The 20013-nt window shown below is 40.6% G+C and overlaps 1 protein-coding gene across 1 annotated transcript in view; it reads left to right on the forward strand.

The window, feature by feature from the left end:
* The first annotated feature begins 1834 nt into the window (after positions 1-1834).
* Positions 1835-20013, forward strand: part of TMEM131 (transmembrane protein 131) — a 93801-nt gene continuing 75622 nt past the window's right edge. The window contains exon 1 of the mRNA XM_066313628.1: positions 1835-2015. Coding sequence (XP_066169725.1) covers positions 1850-2015 — 166 coding nt within the window. The 5' untranslated portion in view covers positions 1835-1849. The remainder of the gene's footprint in view (positions 2016-20013) is intronic.

Below are 20013 nucleotides of genomic sequence, written 5' to 3' on the forward strand. Positions count from 1 at the left end.
AGAAGAGTAATGCGTGTACAGCAGAAGCCCAGCTAGGAAGGCAAAATCAAAATCCTACAGGGTCCACTGTAATAAGAAAGCATCACTAACTGCTTTTTATCTTTCTGAGTTCTTAGGTTTGACAGTGCTCTTTGATGTACATACCTAATCCCCACAGAAGTCAACATGTGGGCTTCTGCTCACAGTGGTGATCAAGCTTTATATTTACTGTGGTTTGGATGGTTCTGAGAAATATGAACAGAGACTCATGCTCATAGATCACTGATTTGTATGAACCCATTTTCAATGCAGTAATCAAAAGACTATGCAACTTTGAAGGATTAGTAATTACACAGAAGCCTTTGGTTCCTCCTGACATGTCTTCTGGAAATGATCACTATTGCTGGGAAAGGTTTCGACCCAGTACTTCTAACATTCCATCTCTCCCTTGAAAATAAACCTAGTTGATGCTGTGGCTGTAGTTCAACAAAACAATCACATCCAGACTTTCAAGGTGTCTTTAGGGAGCTCTAACAATAAAGAACAGTGTATGTTACTGCTGCGTAAGAGCCATAACAAATGTTACTATTTTTAGTCAGGCTGTTAGTCAGTCCCTTAGAGACTGGCTCTATTACACTACGAAGATCTGTTATGCTGTTTTGACACATGAAACTCAGTGATGTGCTCACCACTTCAAACCCAGTGTGACGTGTTGATCAGGTGGTGAAAAGAGCAGCTGAGAACGGCACGTGGCTGCATACAGGTTTTTATTCTAAAAGGCTAAGACAGCTCTTCAGTGAACAGACTACTACAGCCTTTTGCTTCCAACACTTTATCCAAGGGGACTTTGAGACTATCAGTCCTGGACAGATGAACCCAGTTCTCATCTCTTACTAGGTGCACTGCCACATGGCACACCTGATATCACAGCTGCTATCAGCACTGGTTCCACGCGCCCATTTCCCAGTGTAACTTCCACTTGACAGACACCAATCTCAGATACACGACAATGCACCTTCTCCCCCACTACAACTTCACTCCATGCGTTCCCAAAGGCCTTACGGCCACGCCAGTCACCGTAACTAGCAGTGACATGTCTTCGCTCAAAAGTGGCAGGGTCTCACCGCGCCTGAGGCATGCAAAACCTCCCAGTCCTCTGCTTCTGCTGCAGCCGAGGCTGCTGTGCCGAGAGCACTGGCCAGGCCCAGCAGCCGGGATTCCCTTAGCGTGAAGCTATCGACACCCCTACTGGACAACACTCGGCTCCTCCAACTCGGAAGATACGACACGGGAAAAAGACAAGAACACTGGAGAGAAACGCCCCCACCCCTCCAGCGAGGCCGCGAGGCGCCGCGCACAGAAGGACCTGCCCCCCGCCGCCATCTTGGACGCGGCCGGGAGAAGCCCTGAGAGCCGCGGCCGGGAGACAACGGCGTAGCCCGGCCCTTCCAGGCTCCGGGACAAGAGCGCGCTGAAGAGGCGGAGTGCCCCCACCGCGAATAGCTGGCGCTTACAGAAGATCTAAGATCCCATCTTAGAAAGCGAATAAGTAAATAAATAAATAAATAAATAATAATTAAACCAAAGCAACCTAGCCGGAAACCCTGTGGCCAGCACAGGCGGGAGGAGCGAAGGGGCGCCGTGCCCGCACTTAAAATGGCAGCGGCTCTCCGCCCTCCACGCCGGGCCGGGGCGTGGCCTCGCCAGGGGGCGTGGCGGCCCGTGACACGCGCGTCAGGAGCCGCAGCGCGCGCTCGCGGGGGTGTCCGCCCCGCCCCTCCCCGAGCTCCTCCGCGCGCGCGCCGCGGCCCGGCCGGAGACAGACGCGGACACTCGGCGGACGCGCGGCGGCGGCGGCAGCGGCAGCGCGATGACGGCGGCGCCCGGCTGCCCCCGCTGCTCCCCCCGCTGCCCCCGCTGCTCCCCCGGCAGCTGCCCTTTCCCCCGCGCCGGCGGCTGGGCGGCCGCCTGGCGGGGCGCGGCGCTGCGCTTCGCGCTGGCGCTGCTCCTCCACACGGCCCGGGCCGAGAAGGAAGGTGAGACCCAGATTTCCCTTCCCTTTCTTGTCCTCCTTCCCCCCGCTCCTCCTCTGCTTCCTCCGGTGGCGGTGGGGCCGTTGGCCGCCGCGGCCCGCGCCCGCTCCGCGGCGGCGGGGTGAGGGGGCGGCCGGGGAGGCGCCGCGGGGTCGGCGTCCCTCGTCCCGCATCCCGCCGGCTCCCGCATCCCGCCGGCTCCCGCTGCCCTGGTGTGCCGGGAGCCGCGGCGCTGCCGCCCGCCGCCGCGGCTGCCGGAGTGCGGGTGTGTGTCTGTGTCCCTGTGTGTGTCGCTGACGTTTCGCGGGGGTTTCTTCTTCCTGGCAGCGGTGGCCACAGGGATGCGGCTGGAGTTGCCCTTTAAATAGAGGAAAGGGAAATTAAGAAATAAATAAAATACGAGGCTTTCTCGCGTTGAGCTGGTTTCCCTGCGGCAGGCTTCCCGCAGGAGACGAAGCCGAGCCAAACAGACTGGCAAAACCGCATGAGAAAGGGCAAGAAATGCACGCTTTCGCATGGATTGGATTTTGATTCTTCACCGAGTGGTAGTGGGACACCCCTTTTCCTCCCCAAACTTTTGACAGGTGTCCGGAGCTTTTGCTGGGTTGATGCCATTTTCTCCAAACTTTAGAAAGTCCCTGTCTGACTTTCCCTAACTTGTAGTGTCTGTGATTTTGGCATGAAGTCTTTTCATTGTGGTTTAGCAAGGAAAAAAAGCCCCGAGCGAAACACCTAAGCATAATCTGTAGCATTGCTGAGAGCAGCTTTCAAGCATTTCCAAGGTGCAGAGTCGTAGTCTACTTGAAAGCACGGCTGTGTGGCAGCATGAAAGAGCAGCAGGCAAATACAAAGTATTACTAAAGTAGGTGAAACAGATTTGCTTTGGCTGAACAGGAGAATTTGCTTTCCAGGCAAGTTGCTGCACTGGAGGAGGGAGGAGATTGAGGTCTGACAGGAAGAAACTGAGTAAGAATAAAAAGGGTATGGAATAGGAGCTTAGCAAGGAGGTGCTAGTCGTGTGCCTAGACCAGACTGGAGGGAAGAAATACATCCTAATAATGCATGTATAAAAAAAAAGTAGATACGCGTTTCTAAAGAAGGGCTCAATTTCAGTCATTTCCTACTAGCTTCTTTTTACAAATATGAGGATGTTGATATTAAGGTGATTAAAAATGCAAATCAGTTGTTGCACAGCCACTCTTGTTCACCTGACTTTGTCTACAGGGAACGTAAGCATTTAGAAAACAATATGAGTATGCTCTCACATCCTTAGAGAGATAAGAATGTCTAAGTTTGTCAGTGTGGCCTATAGTGTCTTGAGGTACTAAAAGAGTTCAAATGCTTGAGAAATTTCTATTTTTAACTGTGATTGTGACTGCATTCCTTCACAGGTGAAAAAGTATATGCGTTTATAAGCTTTGTCAGTGATGTCATTTACTGGTGTGATGGAATTGGTTCATACCCTAAAAGTTGTGACAGCTGAGGCCACGGTCTGCTTTGGTTCATTTGTGAAGAAGATAGTGGGATTTTTTTCTCTAGGGAATTTCTTGGCATTCCTAAATAAACAAAGGCAGTTTTAGATTCACAGAGTTTGAACAGATACAATTGAAGCTCTTCAAGAAAATGGAATAGTTTGTACTGAGAATTTTTACTTCTGTTTATACAGTCTATTGCTTAAAACTTATCCCAGCAATGCATCTGTCATTGTCAAAAGGTGAATTTGTTTCTCAAATAGAACATGGATTTCTTTTAGTCTTCAGATTTCTGACATTTGCTTTTCTTGCCAAGTGTTCTGCTGCTTAGAGTAGTCTAAGAGTGGTAATCTAAGGTCACTAATAAGTGTTTCTTCAGTGTTTTTTTTTTTTTTTCCTCAGTTATTCAGAATTTATGGACTCTTGAGCAGAATTCACTGCATTTGTGGATCACATGTTGGAAAGTGTTGTCTTGCAGTGTTCCGTTTGCTGAGTGCAGTGACTGTTTAAACCCTGGATTAAAAACAAAACCATAAACCAAACAATAGTTTTAAAGCAAGACAAAGACTAAAGGGATTTATGAGATCTAGTCCCACTGATCTTAAGCTACAATATAAGTGCCAGTCTGCAAGAGGTAGTGACTGAGCACAAGAGAGGAGGGACCACTTTGGACACTGGGCCTTTAGACCAAGGTGGAAGATCAAAATGAAGCAATAGTTCATCAAAAGAAAGGAGGGGAAGGTGTTCAGACTCTGTCCTTAAGTGCCTTTGCTTTTACCGGGTTGTGTCAAGTTAAACGTAGTATGGCAGTTTAAAAATAATAGTCAGGAAGCAGGGAAGTAGCTAGGAATATCCTTTCCATCTCCCAAATGTGGGCATACATTTTTCATTACAGCTGCAGGAAGGAAGCTGTGGAGAGGGATTAAGGCTGAGGTTGTGCATTGTTGCTCCTGAGCACTGCCAAGTTGAAGGTGGCTATAGTAAGACACAGTGCAGTCTGTACTCCAGAGAAGTTACTACAGAAAAAACTTGATAGAAGCAAGTGCAAGGTCAATAGTGTGAGAAGAATAGATCAGAATATGACAAAAGAAAGTGAAAATGGATGTGGAAGACAGTCTTTTCCTCTTACCTTGCACATACACGAAGAGAAACTAGGGGAATGATGGTGCTGATGGATAGAAGATTATGCAGACTTCATGTGGAGAAGGACCAGCAAGCAGTTCTTTATGGATGGAGCTGTTACAAGTAGAAAGAAGATTGATGCTGGAGTATTCTAGATAGACATGGCTGTTTCCAGTACCCAATCTTAGTTAAGGAGTTTGAGGGGGGAAAATGTAACATAAACATATTTGCCTAAAGGCAAGAAGCAAAACTGAAATTGTTTGCATGTTCTAGCTGTAAATTCAAGTCTTGAGGAACTGTGACATTGCTGTACACTCTCTCTGTGCTAGAAAAATAGAACTTGTGGAAATTATCTGCTATCTGAACAGATAGCAGAATAGAAAAAACTCTGTATAAACCAGCCAGAGAACCAGTAACATCCATTTCAGACTAAACACTGATATGTGACTTTTCTTTTTTTTGTGCCTAGCTAGGTCCTCATGGGTGCCCATGTATTGCTGAGGAATGAGTAAGACTGAGAAGGTTGTAACATTTTATGTTTGGTTTTTTTCACTTAGGAAATCTGTAAACCATTGCAAAAGCATGACATGGCAGGAAAAAAATTCAGTCTCCAAGAGCCTCTTGCTATTTAGGAGGGGCAAAAATAACATAAGAGTTTTTTTGGAAAATATCTATGATTTTCAGGATTTTTGTAAGGCTTGTCCTTTCCTAGTGTGGTAACACATTCTGTATTGCCACATAGATTGAGGACAGCTATCAGTTTATATTGGTGTGCTTTTTGTTTGGTGGGGGTTTTTTGTTTTGTTTTGGTGTGTGATTTGTTTTGTGGTGTTTTTGGAGGGAAGGACACGCAACATACACAAAATAGCCTTCTGGGTTTTAGGTTGCTGGAAACCATAGTAATGGCATGACCCCATGGTAAGTTAAATGTTTTGAAGATAAATATCTGACATGAGGATGCTTTTTTTGCCTGAACTGTTTTGTGTTGATTCCCTTATTTATATACATTTTTATATTTTTTAGCAAATCTTCACTTTATACAACTCATTTTTTTTAATCCCCTTTTATTTGGGCTGCTGAAAAAGCTGAGAAAGGCTGTTGTGACTACTTTGGTAGTTTTCTTACCTACCCATCTACTCACAAGAGAGGTGCAGGTTGAGGAAGGTTGATATTTAGGCTATGTTCAGTTGCTGACTGCAAGTGTTAAAGTTACCTCTTAGTGCTGGATCTGGGAAAAAAAATCAGTTTTAACATCTACATTATGATACCAGATAGACCAGTGAAAATAGGACTTTTTTTTTCCTAATGCTTGATGCAATCTCTTCTAGCTTCCTAGAAACTAAACTAGTTACTGAGCGTAAGTGGGATATTGTCATCAGAGCAGTGCACTGATATGTTGGAATTCTGTTTCCATTTTTGTCATTCTTTCTGATCTCAAACAAATAACTTTTCCTTTTGGTTTTTTACTGATTTTTAAAATAGCAAACCAAGATACTTCACAGGAGTATTAAAACTGGATTAATATTGGAAGATGATTGAGAGAAAGCTTGTATGTTTAATATTAAGAAAAGCCTCTTCACATGTACCGCCTGTTTGTCACATCGTGCTGTCAGAACTAATCTACAGCATGCCAGTGTTTACTTTTATGCTGGTTTTTTGACCCTGACTTAAATCAAAGTGTGATTCAGAAAGAATGACCTCAATCAAACTGAAAACACTCCAGCAGTTGAAGTAGATCATCAGAATCATGAAGAGTGCGAGAAAACAGTGGATAAAAATTGACCATGCTATCTCACTGTGGTTTTGAAACTTTAGTGTGGGACGGCTGATTAGGTTTGCACTGTGTCTTTGCACTTGTGAATGAAAAATGTTGACTGCGTGCTTGGATTGAATAGTCTCTTACTTGCTTGTGAAATCTTTGGACTAAAATAAAGGAAAAATTTTACTGCAGTGGGCAGGAAGTTGAGACCCCATATTCTCCATGACCGTCAATGTAATCTCAAAGTGGGTCCTGTTCCCTCCCTGCACTTCTTTTCTCCCTCACTGGCATTCAGTTATATTGCACGTGTGAAGCAGACTGGGGGCTCCTCACTTGTAGTGGTCCATTGAAGGATGGTGTGCTCAGTTCAGGGCCTTGGATTGTCATCTCTTGAGGGAACTTGCTGTATAGGTTTGTGTAGAGCCTAATATGTTGAAATTCCTCCAGAGTGTGTGGAAATTGATAGGCTTTGCATTATTTAGAGCTTTCAGTTGTGATTTTTTTGTGAATGATGGCAATATGGGTTGCTCTGAGTCATTGTGATGTATTTATGCATGTTAAAATTTTCAGCTGTTTGCTTGGACACTTACTGTGAGTCATTTTATTTCAAAGCCTACCCAGTTTTATGCTGCTAGAAGTGATACGTGTTATGGTTCCACATTGTGATTTACTGAGTCTGTAAGTTCAAAGAATCTTTTCAAACAGTAAACTCAGTAAATAACCTGGGAGTCTGACAGTGAATGGTGGATGCTGTGGTTCATGCATAACGAGCAGTAAAAGTTATGTGACTGATGCACAGGCTAGAACCAGTTTGGTTTGTTCCTGTATTTGTGGGTTCGGCAAGAATAGAAGTCTATAATGATCTCTTACTTCTCTTGCTCGTACCTTTCTGTCCAGTGTGCCCCTGATTTGGCAGTCTACAGCATGAACTTACCTGAGTATAACAGGAGCTCAAGAAAGTGCCTTTTTTATCCTCTAAAAGACAGCAGTGAATTAAATTTCTACTCTGCATAATAGTAAGTGAGGGTACTTGGAAGTTGACTGAGTAATACCTTGAGCAGCCTCCTCTACTAGATATTCTCTGATCAGATGACTGGGGTGGAGCCTCCGGGGTCACTTCCAGCCGGCATTATCCTGTAGCTCCAAAAGTTGAGCACAATGGGTCCTTACAATGGAAGCAATTAATTTGATCCATTCACGTTGTGGGAGTTAGCAAACTTGAGTTTGAACCAAAGTGACTATTAAAATAATTCCTCTTTTTAAAAAAATTGGTGTTAGTATTTCAACATGTTTAATTATACCAAGGAAGCAGAATTTCTTCTTGCATAGGGAGAAACCAAAGGAACCAGTGACCATTAAAGCTGAATACTTCCAGATTATCTTTCCAGCAATAAATACAAGCAAAGAAAAAACTCATGTCAGATATGGATTTGTTAGAGGCAGCAGTTAAAATTTTAATGGGATGCAGGATTGTTGTGTATTTCTCAACTGTCCTTATGGAGTAATTAGTGATTTACTGTCTGCAGCAAAGATGTGATGGAGCATTTACATTTAAAATTTTTGAAATATGGTTTTAACATTATCTCATAAGCAGCCTTGGATAACTTTTGCTGTTATGTTGAATGTTAAAGGGACTAAACCTTTATCTTATTGAAAACCTTGGACGTAATGGGGAAATAGCAAAGAGCTGAAGGATTGCCATGTAATTCCAATCTCTAAAAACTAGGAAAAAATTGAGGTGTTTCACTAGTTTGAGATTTTTTTTGTTACAATTATCAGATTAATCTTCTCTTTAGGACTATAATAGATGCATTTTTAATACCTCTCCTCCTACTGCCTGGCATAACTAGCAGCAGAGAACCATCTGAGAACAGGAGTTTTGCTGTCCTTATCAAACTGGTTTTACAGATATCTGAGTGAAATTTAGTGGAAGGAACTGTACAGGAAATGAAACTACACACATAACAGCTCCTTCTGTCTGTGCACTCTGTGAAGATACAAAATGTTATGTAATGGAACTGTTCAGCTGACTCTAATGCAACATGCTTAGTTATTTTATAAATGGATCCACTACCTGTTCTTTATAAAGCAGTTTGTCTTCGCAATGTCTTACGCGTTATATGAGGGTTTTTTTTTCAGTTGAATGCCTGGATCTGTGTTCGGTCTATATTCGGTGTAATAGGATGTGCATGAACTTTTTAAAGTTACTTAAACTATAAAAATCCCATGGTTGTAGGGTTAGGTTTTCTAAAGTTGTTTAAGTGAGAAAGCACAGCTAACATGATGTTAAGCAGATTAAATCACCATTTGAGGGAGTGATGATAGGCGACAAAGTTGTAGACAAGCATTTTAAGTAACATTTCCTAATGAATTTAAAGACTGGTTATCTGAAGATTGTAAATAAATATGAAATCATCTAGAAACACAGAAGAAGCCAATCAGTGATTTACACCAAAATACTATACAAATATTTACAGGTGGAATTTGTAGATAATGATAATAACTATCCAGGCAACTAGATAGTTGCCTAGATATACTGCAGGGTATATGGTTTTAATTTACTCCCAGCAGTGGTTCATGCTCTGCCTCAGAGGCTGGCTACAAGGAGCTCTTCCTGGCTCTGTTCTGGGACCTGTCCTGCTTTATATCTTTGTCACTTATCTGAAGTTGTGATGTACTAATGCTCATGGGCAAATCTGCATTTTGGAGAGATCTAAGCAGGACAGAACAATGAGCTGACTGGACCTTCATAAAATCTGAAAAGGACAAATGGGAAGCCCTTTATATGGGACATAATAACCACCTGCAGGGAATACAACCTGGAAATGCTATACATGAGTCAGCAATGTACCCTGGCAACATACAGGAGTGTAGCCACTGGGCTGAACAAAGTGATTTTTCCTGTTTACTCAGCACTTAATAGACCACACCTAAACCACTGTGTCCAGTTTTGTTCTCTGCCATCCCACTGGAAGTCTGCAAGAATGGTCAATTTGTGCATGACCTATGAATGGAAGCTGAGACATCTTGTGGCAGCATGCCAATATCGAAGTAGTTCATGGATGAAAATGGAGCCTGACTCCTCACAGAGATGCATGGCTGGAGCCTGAGACAGTAGCCATAAACTGAAACTGGGAAAGTTTGTTTTGTGCCAGGAGATGCTGCTCTGTGACGATCTGAGTATGAGAGGTACTTGGACACTATAAAATCGCATTGAAAATTTTATTTATTAAAGCTAACCATATAAACAGAAAATAGTATAGATAATCTTGGATCTCTTTTGGTGCTAGGAACCCTGAATTGTTCAGCCGCAAACAGACCTTTGAAGAGTCCATGTGCAACACACTGTGAAGACCCTATCCATAGAAGGGTTGCCCCATGTTGCTCTGCTTGGATTTCCTTGCAGGAAGACAACTCTATTGATAACATTTGCTGTCAGGTAGAAGGGATGCTCATATGGGAGCTTCCATCTGCACTTTTAGATAAAGCATGGCCACATAATCACTAGTGGAGTTGGCTGCAGCTTCTCTGCTTCAGAGGGCTGGCTGGGCTCCCCCTGCAGCCACAGAGGACGTGCAGCATGGGCCTGAGGGCCAGCCCAGACATGCAGCCCACCACAGGCGTGGGTCTGCTCAGCCGGGCTCCTGCGTGGATCACCGAGTCCCCCGTCTGTCACAGGCTTCTGGTCAGGATGGCTATGATCTTCTGCATTGACGTAACGAGTCTGTACCTCGCCGTGAGGATGGTCAGACATTGGAACAGGTTCTCTAGAGAGGTTGTGGAGTCTCTGACTTTGGAGGTTTTCAAGGCCCAACTAAATGACAGCCTAAAGCAACCTCATCCAAATTCAGCATTCTGCAGAAGGTTGAGCTGGATGACAGTCTTAAGGTCCATTCCACCCTCAGTTTCCCTGTCTCGATATTTTGTGTCTCCCCTGTGATCTTAAAACTTAGTTGGAGCTTGCCGTAGATTTATTGCAGCTGATGGGAATATCTGTAAGACGGAAGTCTCACTTTTCATGTAACTCTGTGGTGAAGTCAGTGCTATGGTAATCATAATTTAGACATAATTTTGGTAGAAGCAGAGTTGTAATAGTACCAGGAAGCTTCAATGGTTGCTGCATCACTAAAAAAGTGTGATCATAGATAAAAAACAAGACCTTGTCAACCATCCCTTATTTCTGTAATCATGGATCACATAGGCGTTATTTGTCCCCATGTTTTTGTTCTTTCTCTTGAAAAAATTGATTCAAAAGGGAGTATTTGTGTCCCGTCTTTTATGTGAAGCATAATGCAGCTATTAGCTTTCATTTTTGCCAGCTGCTGGCTTTATATCAATGCATTCAGTTGTAGTTTACATGTTAATATACAAGATGTATTAAAGTAATACTTAGTCTGTGCAGCTAATATGCCTGAGAAAATACTGAGAGATTTGAATAGTTAATGTTGCAAAGCTTTTGACTATTCCTTTCTTGCAGTGGAGGACACGGAGTACTTGGTCCTTACTAGAAACCATTTCCTTCTTGTGTGTTTGCTTTGTTATTCTGGACCTGTGTGTAACTTCAATCTGTGGAGCCAGCAACAGGCAGTTTAGAGGCACCAGAAATTACCATTGTTAATTGTGTACTAGGAAGTACTGAGGCTACTCTTGCCCTCTAAGTTGTCTCGCCTAAGTATAAGAAGGTAAGGAAGGCGTGTGTGTGTGTGACTTTTATATTATGATACAGCTACTTTTATATTATCGTATACCTTGTCCATTGCCTTTTGTGTAGTTTAACTAGGTCATGATGTACCCAAATAGCTTTGGCTGACCTGTATCTTCCCAAATATTCAAAAGATTAATAAATTCCTTGTTTTGGGAGAAACGTGATGTTTGATGCAGGAGAGATGGTTGTCATTGACAGAGTCTGAATCTTCACAGGTGAAGTCACTCTGCCAGTCAGTACTACAGAATAGCATTATCTGATGGAGAAAAGACTGAAATGAACTTCCAGTTCATCAATGAAAATTTGATCAGAGTTTCAGTACTTGATGAGTGCAGTGAATTCTTTCTTTGATTAAATGAAATCTCTCTTGGGCAAAAGACTACTTAATTATTTAATTAATTGTGCTTTTAAAATACCGGTTTTGGAAAAAAAACCAAAAAAACAACAAACACAACCAAAAAACCTTCCTCTAATGTTGAATTTAGCAAAGGTGTGCTGTTTAGGTTTAGACTGAGTATTAGACATGTCAAAGTAGAAATGAGAGGTATTTTTGAGTGGAGGCTTGTCTTAGGAGGCAGCTTAGTGATGAGTGGTTGTTGCCATCTTCAAAGCAGAATTAAATGTCTCCATAACATATTCTGTCACTAAGCCTAAGGGTTTGGAGTTATTGGGTGAAATCATGATCTGTGTTGCACCAGGTGTCAACTTAGATCATCACAGCTGTTTGTAAAAGAGTCTGACCAGAAGAGATTGTTTATTTACTTCTGTGGGGTAACTGCTTCCAAGATACTGTAGGTAGCTAAATTGCATTTCTGCAAGCGTTTGATTTCCCGAAGCCTACTTGCGCCTTTAAGTTCTTATTAATGTTTTTGGAGTGTTCCCCCAAACTGAAATTAGCCTGTTTTGTTTCATTGGTTTTGCTCTGTATTTTATCTTCTTTCAAAACTTTGACCCGTTCTTCTCCACCCTTTTCTCCTCTGGTTTTATCAGACCTTGCAGCCAGCTTTTTCCTGCTGCTCTGTGTTCCCTCATGGCAAGTCAACAGACTGCTGTGCTCAGCAATCAATGAGTGATGTTACTGCCACATCATTAACACTATGGCTTTAACATCAGGCCTTTTTTACCTTTTCCTGGCCTTCAATTGTTGTATTTATAAACTTTACATGGTAGCTGCACAAGCATTATCTCATCACTCTTCTTTACTTGTAGTCAGGCTTAATAGCTGTTTGCAGTGGACATTCGAGTGTTGCCAAGTGGAGAGGTGGAGATACTGTGCCTCTCCCTCCCAATGATACTTCTCTCCAGTAACTTGCTATTGACCAAGTCGTAACTGTTACTCCACAAAATCTAAACAATTGTGGTGTTCATGTACCCTTGTTCTAAAAATTCATGCAGTTCCACCCTGATAACTGACCAAGAGAAAAGGGGGGGGAGGCAAAATCAGGCCAGGGAAGAGAGGAGAACTCTCACTTAGTAGACTGCTGTTTCTGTGCCATAAGATGAGGGGTAGAAAGCATCCTCTGCAGTAGGTAGCAGGGTAGGAGTAAGGATGGAAAACTGAGCAGTGTCCACAGAGCATAAGCTGTAGCTCTTACTTGATTGCATTCACATTGCCAGCAAGACATTTAGATGTCAGGAGGTGTTTGCCTGGCTCTGTCACCTTCCTGTTCTATGGAGGGTTTTTTGGAAACTCTGAAAATTGCATCTTCCTTCCTCCTTTCTGTGGTGTAGAGGACAATGCTTGATCTCTGTTGGTGTTATTAAGGTCATTAATCATCCTGGATGTACCTTTTAGGTTGTTCTTTCCACTGTGTTGGCTAAGGGGTGAGGGTCTGTTCAGTAGTTCATTTCATAAGAGTATAGGTTTGGAAGACTGATGTTAATGGTAATACCTGAAATTTTTGTCATTTAATGCATTATTCTCCTGACGCTCCAGAAGCCATGAATTGATTGCTGTTTCTAGCAAACTACATATTTAATGTTTCTATGTGCTAAAAAGATTAGAATTCCATTAAGTGCATGTTGTCTTTTTGCACATTAGTTTTCAGTATTACGTGAGTAGTAAAACTGCCACAATGAAAAGTTTCTGATCTAAAACTTGAAAATTGAGATAAATCCTGAAGAGTAGTTTGGAGGGATTGTTGTTTTTCCCCTCTCATTGCAGGACAACTTACCTTGGTTTTTAGGGTAGTTCCAAATAATTTTATATCTGTACTCGTTCAATAACAATACATGTATAGGAGCAGAATTTAATTTAACACATTGAAATTTTAAAATTGCCATCATTAAAAAGAATAGACAGCCCCATTTTGTATGGCCCAAAGCAGAAAAAATGGATGCTATTTGCAGATGCTTGTTTTCTCTTTAGCTTCCTTTTAAATTTTTTACTCTCTTTAAATGATTTCTGAGAAGCTTCCATGGGTGCCAGGAGTATTGTTCTCATTGGCATAAAAATAGCATATACTGAAGTTTTTTCCTGCTGGGAGAATTATTTCTCTTTTTTATTTAATTAAAAAACTGTTTTAAAGTAAATTTTATCATTAATACCCCCCTATGAATGGAATTGAGTATTATTTCCTGAGAAGCATTTTGGAGCCAGGAAATAAATATCTTTGGAGGAACAAATGAAATTTTTGAAAAGTTTAAAACACCAACTTAAAACATCTGGCAGCTTTCAAAGTAGTATTTTGGTGGTTTTTTTCCAAGTGAAGTTTTATGGCCTTTATTGCTACCACCTGAAATCTGCTATTTTGGCCAATAGCAGATGATTTTTTAAACTTATTTTAAACTCAAAAAAATGAAAAATTTTGATGAAAATGAAAATTGCTGTAGTTGAAGTGGATGAAAACTCTCATTTCTGCAAGGCAGAAATACAGAGTGAATGCAGAATAAGTATCAGAGGATAAAGGTATATGAATAAAATGTGATTTTTGTGTATGTGTGAATCTGAAATCATCTAATGTAATTTTGTTAGGAAAATAAATAAAAGCAGATTGTTAGGTGTAATGCATGTTACTTTCAGTGAGCTTTTGTTTATATATATATATTTGCATTGTTTTTTGCAAGGATGTATCTATCAAAGAACACATCTAATCATTGTTAACTGTAAAAGAAACCTTTAAGCAGTTGCACTGTCATCTGAAGCATGAAACAAATGTTGTGAGCCAGATGTGTGAGCAGTGGCTTCAGGGTGGAGACTCACTTTCTTCCTTTCTCAGTTTAAGCAGTAGCTTCATTGTCTGTCTGGAGTCTGTGTTATGAATCAGAATCATACTGTCACTTTCTGTTTCATGGCTAGCTTTAAAAACTGAATTGGTGACTGAATTCCTAAAAATCTGCATCAGCCTTAATTAAGGAAAAAAAAAGAGGAGTGAATGAGTGCAATGTGACAGCTCTTCTTACTAGGGAAGGGCCTTGCTTGGTAAAGAAGCTTGTCTTTTATCTGAAGGCAGAAATGACACAAAAGTTAGTTAGTGGAAGATTATATGCAGACTTAGTTGGGTGTCAGTGATACGCTCAATTTGTGCTGTTGTGTGCAGTAAAGTAGAAATCATTTGACTTTTCCCCCTCCACTGTGAAGTAGTCACTAGTGTGCTCAGGTGTTGCAGTGCCAGTCATCTACTTGTCTCTTCTTAGCTTGTATTAACTTGGGCATAGTTTGGTGCATATGAATTGACTTTACATTGTGTAAAGTCAGAAATTTTTTTAAGTCAGTAGTACAAAATGAGAGGTTTCATGAAGATTGTGTCTTTATGTTATTTAGCTTAATGTATTACTTTTTCATTTCACATGGTGATTAAAGTTTATTATCTAGGAATGGTTCTATTTCAGATCTAATATATAAACAGAAAATGCAAATTTGGCCAGTTGGCTTTTTGAGCGAGGGTCATTAGAGGTTTTAATAACAAAGAAAGAATAAATGTGTTTCACTATAAAAAGACTTTAAAGTGTGACATTTGTACATGATCTTTATTGCATTTTGTGTATTTTTTGTTGTTGTTGTTGTGATGGCACTTCCTGAGGTGTGTTGGAAAAAATATTAATTTCCTCTTGCTGTGGAGTACTGGAAAATAAACAAGCAAATTGCCTAGGTTAAGTGCAAGAGGATTTAGCTGGAAAGCAAGCCTGCTGGCTGGTGATTCTCACTTGCCTGACATTTTCTGTCTCATAAGAGAATGACCTTTTACATTTCCAGTGAACAGTCACCTGTTGGGATGTAGGCAGAAATCCAGGCTGGTAGCTACACTGACTTGTCCGTCTTGGAGAACAGGCCTTTTTAAAGCAGATTTGTTGTGTTGAACACTGAACTGGGACATGCTTCTTGAGGCTCACCAGACTTCTGCAGCTGATTATAATGGTCACTGGCATTACAGTGAAATAATACTGTTTTCCCATATCTGTATGGTATTTTGTTTTTACAATGTAATTTTCCATCCATAATAATTTTATTTGTTCTTTTTGTATCCACCTGCCTGTATTCCCCATGCTGCTCAGTTTTCCACTTCAGGATGATTGAAATTGTGTGACTGTGCGTAAGCAGTTAATTCATAGTCAGAGCTTTGGAAAGAACTTATCCAGGTTTAGTTCTGCACTTTAACCAGTAGTCATACAAATGTAGCAATTACAATTAAATAGACAGAAGTGAGTGGCATTTAGCACATTGTAATTGGCTCATGTGGTTATAGTTAACTTGAAATGGGCTTGCTCATTAAGACAAAGGGTTAGAAACTAGACTTAAAAAAAAACCCCTTTAATGTAAATTAGTAATTATTTAAATAATTGACCTTTCCCTGGTTTGGTAAGATAGGGCACTATTTTTAGAATTGGGAGAAAATTCGTACACTAGACGATACAGGTTTGTATAAGTCCAGTTTATAGGAAAGAAAACTGGTTTAGACAAGACTTAAGAAAGAAAACAGTTCTTGCAAGCATTAGGAGAATATATAAAGATCATTAACATAAAAATAAATCAATGCATTGCTATTGACTAGCTGTTCCAGAGCTAAGTTATATTTCCAAATAGTGTTTTTATACATGTATATGCCAGAATATACTTTCCTATTAAAATGAAGTAATTAACAGTGGCTAAAGAAAAGGTGAGTGTGCAAAACTACCTTAAAAATCAGATCTCAGTCAGAGTAGGTCTCATAACCTGTGAGCCACAGAGGGGTTTTTTTTGTTTGTTGTTGTGTACCAGGAGCCTTGGCATATGCACTGCTCTGGCATTACATGCAGATTTATTCTGTTTTGTGTAATTTAGTCACAGTTCTTTAAAGAGTGGTGTTGGCTAAGTGATTTTGATATTAGATTCCTGTTTGCTTTGGAGATTTTTAAATTTTCTTGTTATTTGATGATTTATAGATCTGTATTTCTCTTGTTTTAGCCCCAAATATGAAAGGCTCGGGCAAGAGACAACCAAAATAGGTTTGAGCAAGATTGGTCTATTAGGTGTATAAAGTTGTGAAAAGATGCTGCTTAAGCTTTGAGGAATTTAAGTGAATTCAGCTACTGTTGGTTTATTTTTTTTCATGTTAGATGTTTTCCATCAGGCACTGTGATGTGGTTGGAAAGGGCAAGGGAATTCAGGAATCTACTGGTAGTAATGTCTAATAAAGTGCTTTCACTGTTCCCGAAAGCTGTGGTTTGGGATCTGGGGGCTATGGTTGTGGTGGTGGGTTTTCTTTTGCCATTTTTTAAAGAGTTTGAAAAGTGCTGTCAGTAGAACAAGCTGTTTTGGAGCAAGTGGAAAGACTTGGTTCATGGTCTTTTTCTGATGTCTTTTATGGGCTTTTTATAGTAAAGATGCCTCAATCAAAGTAGTTGCATTTTAAAGGTTGTAGATTGAAAACAAACAGAAAATGAAACTTCTGTTAGTAGTGACCTGCTGCCTGAAGAGGAAACCAAGGAATACACAAGCTAGAAGCTGAAAAAAATTGATCCTGAAATCCTATAATATCGTATTAGCAAGAGTGACTGAAATTGTTACAGATTCTCATGAATCTGTTACATTTGCTTTTTGCAGGAGCTTGACAGGATAGAGGTTTTCTGTTGAGAGGAATTCGGGTATACCTCTCAGAAAAAGGTATTCTGTTCAGCATAGGTGAAGAGGAAAGGAGACTTCTGACCTTGAAATCTGCGGATATGAATATGTATCCTTTTCCTTCTTTGGTCCATGAGCATTTAAAGTTTGACTAATAGCTGTTATAATTTGCCTTCAGGGCTTCAATTGCCTAGAGGGTCAGGAAGAAATTATTTTCCTAATGTGTAATTTGGCTTCTTGGCTGCTGATTTGTGCAGTGGCAGAGCACGCTGTGACAGCTGAAATGCTTCCTACCCCAAATATTCTGTTGTGCCCCGCTTGTAGCAGTCGCCAGTCACGTGGCAGGGATGACTGAAACGGCACAGGCACAATTTGTTAATTTGATGCATTTTACTATTCCAGAGTATTTTAACTGCAGTATTAGACTGCTAATGGACCATGGTGGTATCAGCTTAAGCTTTGGGAAGAAGTTTTTCCAGGGGAAATTGTTAGGGACTTAGCAGAAAACAGTCATCTTCCTCTGTAGTGTGGGGGATGGTTCACCTAATAAAGCATACCCAAGTGGATCTCATACTTAATTACCTACAGTGACTTTGCACATTGGTAATAACCCATTGTCTATTGGTGACATACATATTTTGTGTAAAAGAGCAGTAAAAACTGGTTTTGGGCTTGCATTGCAAAGTTTGTGAACTTGCTTAGATCAGGTAGCACAAGTGCAAAAGATGAGCAACTGCTTCTAATTCTGGAATAGGCAAAAAAGTACCCACAAAGGCACTGTCAGCATTTTACTTTGAGGAAGACTTTGTCCTCTCTGTGGTCCGTGTTGGACAGTTTGAGAGCTGCTCTTAGAGAGATTTGGGTGACTCTTTGTGACTCATCAGTGGAGGGGTTTTTTTAAAATGTAATTAGTTTTGCCTCATTTGAATGAGGTGACTTGTTGCTTCATCCCAAGTTGAGAGTCTGAGAAACCAGTTGCAAAAACAAGCTTTCATCTCATGAAGGTATACTTACTTACTTGCCATTTTCTTGCTTTGATGAAATAACCAATAAAGAGCAACGCAGGCTTGAAAGTTAGTCTAAACCAAAATGAAAGGTATAACCACAGCAACCTCATCACTGTCTCAGTTGAGATGTGCCTGCTGTGAAATGGACAGCAGCCAGGCTTTGCAGTGCATCTGACTTCACCTGGCACTGTCATCTGGTCTCTGAAAGCATTTCTTAAATGATTTAATGATGAATAGTACTTCTATTTAACAGTGTTATCTGCTCAAAATGTTCTGTAACATCTGTTGCTTTGTTTATCAGTTATTGGAAAGGTGAAATAACTAAAGAGTGGTTGAAAAAGTGTTTGGGGTCTACAGAAGGTCTGTCTGAATTCAAGATGTTTGAGTAGAAAGCATGGGCTAATTTCTGGGGACTTCAGCGTGTGTTATCCTTGTGGAAGAATTGTTGCTGCTTTCTGCTCTTTGTACTGATGGTGTATTATATTAAATCAGGGAAAAAAGCCTCAAGAATATGAAGAATTTGTGATTGGATGGAATAGCCTTTTATGCTTTGCTGGTTGTTAATAGATTATTATATAAAAAGTTCTTTTCTAATTACTTTTTTTTATTTGTACCTAATATCACGATCAAGTGCTGTGTATTCTTTGTTTCTGAACCAGAGATCTAGAAAGCAACAGAATGCCAAAAAGTCCAACTTCAGAGGTGCAATTGCTTTTGATTAATAGGAAGGTGTGCTTGTATCTATGATTTTTTAAAGTGCGATTGCTGAACTTCCAATAAATCAAATACATGAGAAAACATAATTTCATTCTGTATTTCTCCCCAAGTTAAAAATTGAGAATTTTCCCTCTGTGCTAGTTAATCTGTAATTTTGGATTCTTGCACAGAGCATAAGCATGACACTTCTGTGAAATCACTGTCATAGAAATTGACTGTCATACTCTGCATTTTAACCTAACATGTCAAAACTTCTTTTTCTTAGCCTTGCATACAATACACTTAGAGGTTTTTTTAGGTGATTTTAAAACCAAACTTAAACCATGAAATGAGTGTCTTGCATCACATGTATTGCCAGTTAAATTGAGAGGAATTCACTTGTTTTGGCATTAAACTTTAAGCTGGCAGACCTATTCCAGTAATTTAAGTTCTAAAAGCCCAAGATTTCATAAACGCTAGGACTTGATTTTGGAACAGCTTTTTAATTGCTGTTTTGGTTTATTTGTTTTTTGTTGTTTTTTCTTTTTGCTCCCTTGCCCTATGTTCTCTATAGCTCTTCAGTATAAATAATTGAGCAAACTCCTTCTTGGATCAAGGATGGATTTTGTTTGTTTTGAGTAACATTAAGGTAATAACAATAAACACACAGAGAAAAATACTACTTGCTGACACAACTGACTGGGAGTTTTCATGCCACTGTAAATATTGCAGTGTCAGTGCAAATATTGGAGAACATGCATGTTGTTTATAATATGAGCTCCCCCTATGGTGATCCCTGCAGTCCACCGGAGTTGGGCTGCTTTCTCAGCCTGTGGCATGTCACAGTTGTGTGGTATGGTAGTGTGAAAAGTAATTGTATAAAACTTGGTTGTTTGGGGATCTTTTAAATTTGTTTCAAGGCTTTTGCATACTAAAAGAGACTTTTGGAGATGCTAGCAGCAATCTTTGTCTTATATTAGGTTTTACTTTGGGTCATATGAAAGCAAGGTGTTGTGGAGCTTGTGCCTTTAAGGAGAAGGTATCGAAATGTGTGGGGAAGTCAGGGATGCAGAATGAGATTTGCAAACAGTGATATGTTAAGTAGCATAGTGAATTTTGAATGTTGAGTGAGGTGTCCTCAAAGCAGCCAGTGAGGAAATGTTTGGGACAAATATATGTCAAAGCTAATATTTCTCTATG

This window comes from Sylvia atricapilla, chromosome 2 (assembly GCF_009819655.1).
Source record: "Sylvia atricapilla isolate bSylAtr1 chromosome 2, bSylAtr1.pri, whole genome shotgun sequence".
NCBI lineage: Eukaryota > Metazoa > Chordata > Aves > Passeriformes > Sylviidae > Sylvia > Sylvia atricapilla.